The sequence below is a fragment of the Lissotriton vulgaris genome, chromosome 11 (genome assembly GCF_964263255.1).
Source record: "Lissotriton vulgaris chromosome 11, aLisVul1.2, whole genome shotgun sequence".
NCBI classification, from domain to species: Eukaryota; Metazoa; Chordata; class Amphibia; order Caudata; family Salamandridae; genus Lissotriton; species Lissotriton vulgaris.
In genome coordinates this window covers 160102190-160111357 of record NC_141699.1, presented here as the reverse complement: position 1 = coordinate 160111357, position 9168 = coordinate 160102190, and the positions used below count along the sequence as shown (strand labels likewise).

The 9168-nt window shown below is 50.4% G+C and overlaps 1 protein-coding gene across 1 annotated transcript in view; it reads left to right on the top strand.

The window, feature by feature from the left end:
• Positions 1-7522: 7522 nt before the first annotated feature.
• ARPC3 (actin related protein 2/3 complex subunit 3) overlaps positions 7523-9168 on the top strand; it is a 43925-nt gene continuing 42279 nt past the window's right edge. The window contains exon 1 of the mRNA XM_086943016.1: positions 7523-7620. Within this exon, the coding sequence (XP_086799142.1) occupies positions 7615-7620 (6 nt within the window). The 5' untranslated portion in view covers positions 7523-7614. The remainder of the gene's footprint in view (positions 7621-9168) is intronic.

Below are 9168 nucleotides of genomic sequence, written 5' to 3'. Positions count from 1 at the left end.
CGTAGTTGAGCGGCGTTGCGTAGTTGAGCGGCGTTGCGTAGTTGAGCGGCGTTGCGTAGTTGAGCGGCGTTGCGTAGTTGAGCGGCGTTGCGTAGTTGAGCGGCGTTGCGTAGTTGAGTGGCGTTGCATGTGTGAGTGGCGTTGCATGTGTGAGTGGCGTTGCATGTGTGAGTGGCGTTGCATGTGTGAGTGGCGTTGCATGTGTGAGTGGCGTTGCATGTGTGAGTGGCGTTGCATGTGTGAGTGGCGTTGCGTTGTTGCGTGGCGTTGCGTAGTTGCGTGGCATTGCGGCGTTGCGTAGTTGAGTGGCGTTGCGTAGTTGAGCGGCGTTGCGTAGTTGAGCGGCGTTGCGTAGTTGAGCGGCGTTGCGTAGTTGAGCGGCGTTGCGTAGTTGAGCGGCGTTGCGTAGTTGAGCGGCGTTGCGTAGTTGAGCGGCGTTGCGTAGTTGAGTGGCGTTGCGTAGTTGAGTGGTGTTGCATGTGTGAGTGGCGTTGCGTTGTTGCGTGGCGTTGCGTAGTTGCGTGGCATTGCGGCGTTGCGTAGTTGAGCGGCGTTGCGTAGTTGAGCGGCGTTGCGTAGTTGAGCGGCGTTGCGTAGTTGAGTGGCGTTGCATGTGTGAGTGGCGTTGCATGTGTGAGTGGCGTTGCATGTGTGAGTGGCGTTGCATGTGTGAGTGGCGTTGCATGTGTGAGTGGCGTTGCATGTGTGAGTGGCGTTGCATGTGTGAGTGGCGTTGCGTTGTTGCGTGGCGTTGCGTAGTTGCGTGGCATTGCGGCGTTGCGTAGTTGAGCGGCGTTGCGTAGTTGAGCGGCGTTGCGTAGTTGAGCGGCGTTGCGTAGTTGAGCGGCGTTGCGTAGTTGAGCGGCGTTGCGTAGTTGAGCGGCGTTGCGTAGTTGAGCGGCGTTGCTTAGTTGAGCGGCGTTGCGTAGTTGAGTGGCGTTGCGTAGTTGAGTGGTGTTGCATGTGTGAGTGGCGTTGCGTTGTTGCGTGGCGTTGCGTAGTTGCGTGGCATTGCGGCGTTGCGTAGTTGAGCGGCGTTGCGTAGTTGAGCGGCGTTGCGTAGTTGAGTGGCGTTGCGTAGTTGAGCGGCGTTGCGTAGTTGAGCGGCGTTGCGTAGTTGAGCGGCGTTGCGTAGTTGAGCGGCGTTGCGTAGTTGAGCGGCGTTGCGTAGTTGAGCGGCGTTGCGTAGTTGAGTGGCGTTACATGTGTGAGTGGCGTTGCATGTGTGAGTGGCGTTGCATGTGTGAGTGGCGTTGCATGTGTGAGTGGCGTTGCATGTGTGAGTGGCGTTGCATGTGTGAGTGGCGTTGCATGTGTGAGTGGCGTTGCATGTGTGAGTGGCGTTGCGTTGTTGCGTGGCGTTGCGTAGTTGCGTGGCATTGCGGCGTTGCGTAGTTGAGCGGCGTTGCGTAGTTGAGCGGCGTTGCGTAGTTGAGCGGCGTTGCGTAGTTGAGCGGCGTTGCGTAGTTGAGCGGCGTTGCGCAGTTGAGCGGCGTTGCGCAGTTGAGCGGCGTTGCGTAGTTGAGCGGCGTTGCGTAGTTGAGCGGCGTTGCGTAGTTGAGCGGCGTTGCGTAGTTGAGTGGCGTTGCATGTGTGAGTGGCGTTGCATGTGTGAGTGGCGTTGCATGTGTGAGTGGCGTTGCATGTGTGAGTGGCGTTGCATGTGTGAGTGGCGTTGCGTAGTTGCGTGGCATTGCGGCGTTGCGTAGTTGAGCGGCGTTGCGTAGTTGAGCGGCGTTGCGTAGTTGAGCGGCGTTGCGTAGTTGAGCGGCGTTGCGTAGTTGAGCGGCGTTGCGTAGTTGAGCGGCGTTGCGTAGTTGAGCGGCGTTGCGTAGTTGAGTGGCGTTGCGTAGTTGAGTGGCGTTGCGTAGTTGAGTGGTGTTGCATGTGTGAGTGGCGTTGCGTTGTTGCGTGGCGTTGCGTAGTTGCGTGGCATTGCGGCGTTGCGTAGTTGAGCGGCGTTGCGTAGTTGAGCGGCGTTGCGTAGTTGAGCGGCGTTGCGTAGTTGAGCGGCGTTGCGTAGTTGAGCGGCGTTGCGTAGTTGAGCGGCGTTGCGTAGTTGAGCGTCGTTGCGTAGTTGAGTGGCGTTGCGTAGTTGAGTGGCGTTGCATGTGTGAGTGGCGTTGCATGTGTGAGTGGCGTTGCATGTGTGAGTGGCGTTGCATGTGTGAGTGGCGTTGCATGTGTGAGTGGCGTTGCGTTGTTGCGTGGCGTTGCGTAGTTGCGTGGCATTGCGGCGTTGCGTAGTTGAGCGGCGTTGCGTAGTTGAGCGGCGTTGCGTAGTTGAGCGGCGTTGCGTAGTTGAGCGGCGTTGCGTAGTTGAGCGGCGTTGCGTAGTTGAGCGGCGTTGCGTAGTTGAGTGGCGTTGCGTAGTTGAGTGGCGTTGCATGTGTGAGTGGCGTTGCATGTGTGAGTGGCGTTGCATGTGTGAGTGGCGTTGCATGTGTGAGTGGCGTTGCATGTGTGAGTGGCGTTGCGTTGTTGCGTGGCGTTGCGTTGTTGCGTGGCGTTGCGTAGTTGCGTGGCATTGCGGCGTTGCGTAGTTGAGCGGCGTTGCGTAGTTGAGCGGCGTTGCGTAGTTGAGCGGCGTTGCGTAGTTGAGCGGCGTTGCGTAGTTGAGTGGCGTTGCGTAGTTGAGTGGCGTTGCGTAGTTGAGTGGCGTTGCGTAGTTGAGTGGTGTTGCATGTGTGAGTGGCGTTGCGTTGTTGCGTGGCGTTGCGTAGTTGCGTGGCATTGCGGCGTTGCGTAGTTGCGCGGCGTTGCGTAGTTGAGTGGCGTGGCGTAGTTGATTGGCGTTGCGTAGTTGAGTGGCGTTGCGTAGTTGAGTGGCGTTGCGTAGTTGAGTGGCGTTGCGTAGTTGCGTGGCGTTGCGTAGTTGCGTGGCGTTGCGTAGTTGCGTGGCGTTGCGTAGTGGCGTTGCGTAGTTGCGTGGCGTTGCGTAGTTGCGTGGCGTTGCGTAGTTGCGTGGCGTTGCGTAGTTGCGTGGCGTTGCGTAGTTGCGTGGCGTTGCGTAGTTGCGTGGCGTTGCGGCGTTGCGTAGTTGCGCAGCGTTGCGTAGTTGAGTGGCGTTGCGTAGTTGAGTGGCGTTGCGTAGTTGAGTGGCGTTGCGTAGTTGAGTGGCGCTGTGTAGTTGAGTGGCGTTGCGTAGTTGCGTGGCGTTGCATGTGTGAGTGGCGTTGCGTTGTTGCGTGGCGTTGCGTAGTTGCGTGGCATTGCGGCGTTGCGTAGTTGCGCGGTGTTGCGTAGTTGAGCGGCGTTGCGTAGTTGAGTGGCGTTGCGTAGTTGAGTGGCGTTGCGTAGTTGAGTGGCGTTGCGTAGTTGCGTGGCGTTGCGTAGTTGCGTGGCGTTGCGTAGTTGCGTGGCGTTGCGTGGTTGAGTGGCGTTGCGTGGTTGAGTGGCGTTGCGTGGTTGAGTGGTGTTGCGTGGTTGAGTGGCGTTGCGTGGTTGAGTGGCGTTGCATGTGTCAGAGGCTAAATGTAGCACAGGGAGACCTCCAGTGGTAAGACAATCAAAAACAACTTAGAAAACATTTGACAGTATGAAGAGATCAAACTCATGAACAAGCGTGATACACCTCAGCTAAAAATCATGATAAATAACAACACACATTAGAAGTGAAACTGCAAGTACAGAAGGACCAGCTTTGCTTGTTTAAAACTCCCACTTCAGGCAGATGAGTGTAATGTGTAAAGCGTCTTGTGCACATGAGCAGATCGGAGTCTGGAAGCAAATACAAAGAAGAGGAATGACTGAGGCGCATTGGTGTGAAGCACATCAAAGGGCTTCTCCTCCCCTAATTAGCCGTTCTGGGGAAACTGAAAGTACGGCCGGCCTGCGGCCGGCCATGAATAATTAGGGGAGGAGAAGCCCTTTGATGTGCTGGGCTGGCTGGCCCTGAATGCGCGTGCATGTTATCACGTGGTTCACGGGCACTGCAAGAAAACCGCGGCTGAAAGCCCTTTGGTTTGAAGAGAAAATAGCCGACTTGAATTCTCCCCATTTCCCATTCCTGCGGAATGGTAAAGGCTCGACCTAAAAAGGCAAGTCATCAAATAAGAAGAAAGCAATAGAGAGTGGCAATAAAGCAAACTAAGGATAAGCTAAGCCAGCTGTATGTTTTTGGTATGGTCCACAAGAGGCTTTTACTTAGAGACTTCTACAGCAAGTCTGTCAGGGGAGGCCTGGAAAGGAGAAAAATTCTTAAATGAAAATTATCACACACTCTCACAATCCCAATTTGCAGTACTCTGTCTTAATACAGTTTCACTTGAAGCGTCACCCCTGGGACATGAAAAAGTCACATATACCCACACTGCAAACAATGGATTGTCACGCAGGAGCAGACCAATATTTTGCCAGCTTTGTAAATAATTTATGAATGATGAATTTACAAACATGAATTTGTTCTCCCTTTAACAACAACACCAATGTTTTCTCGATTATATAAATTGAATGTAATGTCTTAGTCAGTTTATAATCATTACTAGCAGGGCACAAGTCCAGGATACACATGGATAGATGGCGTCTACCCACTCTTTTCACAGGGTGGACGCCGTCTATAATGCAAAGAGGTTAAGCTCCACAGAAATACGGTAAACTTATCCTGGTGTAATTTTCAGACACTGGAACACATTCAGCAGCGTCTGCATATGGTCTGCTTTTGCTCTGAGCAGCAACGTGCAGGCCGGGAAGGGGCTTATCTGATTTCAGCTAGGACCATAACAAAGGCGAAGCTAACCCCTTCCGTGCTCCCGTCGGACAGCACTCCCTCCCCAGTGATGCCAACGGCCAACACAGCCCCGCCCACCCTTTAGAAAGCCTGCAGGCGTTAAGGGGCCATTAGACCTGACCTCCTATTGTTGGAGTAATCTGGCAGGGAGCCATCGGGAACCTCACACCTAAATGCACTGGTGGGTTAGCAAAGGCACAGAGCTTATCACTTCACAGGTATTCAAGAGAGGCATGCTTTTGACTTTGTTTAGTCCCTTCATATAAGCCACTTCTGTTCAACCTTTATATGCATCCCCTCATGGTTTCCCTCCGTCAAACCCCAGCTACTATCTTTAATTATGCTGACGACTTACAATTGATTTTTCCTGTTGATTCCTCCCCCTCTTCCTGCACTAACTTTCAATCCACCATGCTTGCTATCTCTGAGTGGATGCACTACAGTCAGCTGAAACTTAACCCTAACAAGACGGAGCTGGTGCTGATGGATGGGCAAGCCAACCCTTGGAATTCCAGCTTCTGGCCTCCCACTCTCGGGACCTCGCCCTGCCAACTCGGTAAAGAGCCTGGGCATCATCATAAGTAGTGACCTATCTATGAGGCCTCAAATTAATGCAGTTACATCATCCTGCTTCTTCCATCTGCGCAGGATATGCAAAATCTGTAGGTTTCTCACCACTGAGGCCCTCACCCTTGTCATCATGGCTCTTGTCACCTCCCGTATTGACTACGCCAACTCCCTCTATGTTGGAATACCAGCTTTCCATCTACACCGGCTGCAGTTGGTGCAAAACCAGGCGGCCAGACTGGTCTTTCGTCAGCCCAAACATCAACATATCTCGCCCCTGCTGAGGAGACTGCATTGGCTTCCTGTGGCCTACCGCTGTATGTTCAAACTTGGCTGTATTGTTTTTAAGGCTCTTGTCGATCAGGCTCCTGCCTTCATCACCTCCAGCCTTCAGCGGTACACCCCCTCGAGAGACCTTCGGTCCATCTCCCACAACCTTTTGATGGTCCCAAGGTACAAAGTTAAAAGCATGGTGGCTCGTGTTTTTCTTTACTGGCCCCCACTCTGTGGAACTCCCTCCCCATCTCTCTCAGACTATGCCCCAGTTATGTGCATTTTCGTAAACTTCTTAAAACCCACTTCTTTCAGTTAGCCTATTGAGGTTTTCTGCTGTACTGCTTACCCGCTGTTGTCTTTGAGCGCCATGAAACCATTTTGGTGACTGTGCTCGGAATAAATGTTTTTAACAAAACATAACAAGAGATATGAGCCTACACAAAACACAGATCTCTCCAGCAAACACATTAACCTCCAGATTTATCGTACCATTATTATTAAAATCCAAGATTTAATTGCCACACAAAGATCTCTGCAGCAGGTGTCTTAACACTATAAGATATTTTAAAATGCTGACTTTGCAACCAATTAAGCAGAACAGATTTACTGTCACGTTTCTCCTTGTTGCCAATTTCTCTGTGGCAGGGTTTAAAAAATAAATGTATAAATTGAGGTCCAGATTTTGCTTCAGCATTGTGTTATATCTTTTTTTAGCATGACACAGACGCAAAATCTCATTTGTTAAACAGGGTAATGCACTCAAATGTACTCATGATAGACCTGCTACAAATATGTTCGGAGCTATACAAAAGGAGATGATGGACGGAGCGTTTGAGCAAAACAAACACTCACCCCCAGTCAACTGATCTGGGTTTAATCCATCACCATTCTTTAGCTCACTCTGCCACCCCAGTTCAGACATGGCCATATTCAAATCAGTCTGACCCTGTGCCTCATGGGAACAGTCCAGCCCGAACTGCCAAGCCATGTCTTCCCTGGACCAGAAACAAGCATCCTGGAAACTATGTTCGGGTCATAAGATCTGATGTCATTTGATGTCACTTTGTGTGATGTTGGTACGCGCCATGATTCCACCTACATAGCCTAACTTGGTAAGTCCCCCCACATCTTTTTTAGGACTTGTGGCTTGTATTACTAGTTCTTCACTATCTAAAATATACTTAGAATAAAAGGCGGTCACGGTGTTCTTACTAGACACTTCCAGAACTAATACATCCATTTTCATGTCCCTCAGGGAAGTTCTTTCAATATTGTAAATTTGTAATCTAGGCCTGTACATGTTTTGTGTGATTGCCTTCTATTGTTTTATTTTACTTTTCTTCTTTCTCGTTTGTTTCTGTAACATGTAAATTTGTCAAATTCTCCTCATGCATTAAATACGAACAAATAAATAGACAACATTCCAAGATGGCCGCCCTATTTGCTTTCCCTGGGCGGTCTTCTAAACCTCAGCGCCAATCATTTGTGACGTACAACGGTTCAGGCACGCACTGTGAAAAGCCAGCTATCTTCCGATATATATAAAAGTGTGTTCGCTCTAAAGGGAGCAAATGTTGCAACACGCATTGAAGTCTAATACCATCACGACTTAAGTGTGCTTTCATTTTCTTATAATTGTTATCCAAATAAAATAAAACAACACCAATTACACCGAGTATGTAGATTTTATAGAGGTTATAATAAGTACAATGTTTTTCATTTCCAAGAAAAGAATGACTTTAATTCGAGGCATTTACCACATAATCAAGCCGTCCTTTCCCTCCCGTTCTATGTGATGGTAGCCTAATGCCCGTTAACGACGGCATTTGCAGAAGTGCTTTATTGCTGTTTCAAGTGCAGTCAGTGCTTGGCGTTATATCGCCACCTTGTGGTGGTGTGTGGGGTTGTTGCGGCTGCGCTTCGATTCTGCTTCCTGCTTCGACTGCTCAGGGCGTGACAGCGGAAGTGCAGAGCCCAGTCTCTAGACTCTGCTGAAGCTCCCCGTTCATCATCCCCAGCAAAGCCGAAAAGAAGAGTCCAGGATGCCGGTGAGTTGCCTGCGGGGTTTCACGCGCCTTCTTCCTTTCAGTTTCTAGCGATGGTGACAAAAACGAGGCTGTGTGTAAAGCAGGGGAGAGTATTTGTGCGATAGGTGGTAGTCAGGAAGTGAGAGGCTGATCAGGCCCTGGACCAACCACCGTCTGATACTGCAACCAAGGGCCCAACAGCCTCCCAGTGCTAAAGGGAATGTCGCAAACTGGGAATGATTCTTGTCCACCGGTGAACATTTTGTCTCACGGTAAAGAAATAGGTACATTCTTAAATTGTGAATATCTGCATTCACACAAGGAATGCTGTTGACTTGTGTTGACGTTTGGGCATAAGTGCTGTTCTAAATTCTGTAGACTGGAATATGAGGTAACGTTTACTTTTTTAAACATTTTTTTAAGTCGAGCCTACCAGCCAGTGCAAACGATCTGGTTGCAAAAGACCGACTATGTGCTTAGGCTTATCAAGAATTTACAATGAGCTTACAGCCCTCCCATTGCTTACCATTGTGGGCCTCAGTGTAACTTTAATTTTCTTGGTTCTTATTTAAAGGCTTTTCCTGGCCATCCTGTTTTTGTCCCTCCCCTGTAACATAGCCACTTACTCCCTCTGACTGACTGACTTCTATCCTTCCACTGCTCGCAATTTTGGGTCATAACTTTTTTTCTTTTTGCTTAAGCACTCCATCACCTTGCATGTGTTTTACAGGTCTTCCAGTGCTTCTTTTCCTCGCCAAATAAACACCCCCCTGTGCTCCGCGTTTGCTGGCTCTCTCTTATGTGCTTCTTTCAGTGGTTGATGTGGGCAGGATCGGAGGAGCACAACATGCCCATACTTTTTTGATTCGAGGAAAACTGTTCCCTTAATTTCGTGAAAAGACAACTGTCCCGGAACTGTTAATTCAGACACTTGAAATGCTACAGACAGTGCAGGGGTGGACTGGGAAAGGGGGCATTCGGCCAGTGCAGAAGCCCATTGGTTGAGGACAGCTGTGAGACATTATTTCCTGTCTACGTTTAAGGATGTTCGAGATCACATTAAGAATGACATTTGACCCTCTGAGCAATCGCAACATGCAGGGCGCCATCTTCCGCCCCGCCTGCAGACACAAGAGGGCGGTCTCGCCACGGGATTCCAGCAGAGCTCTCACTGCCTTATGAGGGTCAGGGTGAGGGAGTCGATGCAATGACAGTCTTCCTTTATTTTAGCCGAGCTGCTGGAATGTTTTACTAATAAATAGGAACAGGGAAACCAGGATATTTCTCTTATATGACACAGAATGTTTGTTGAAAAAAGAACAGCAGCGTTTGTTGAGGTATACTTGAGGTGAGGAAGTGGCTTTATAACTTTAACATTCTCCTGGACCTATCAGCCGCCTTCGACACCGTTTGCCACTGCACCCTACGCACCCGCCTCCACAACGCAGGGATCTGCGATAAGGCCCTGGAATGGCCCACCACCTTCCTCTCCGGCAGACCCCAGAGCGTCCGCCTCCCCCTTTCCATTCTGAAACCTCCAAGATCATCTGCGGCGCACCCCAAGGATCA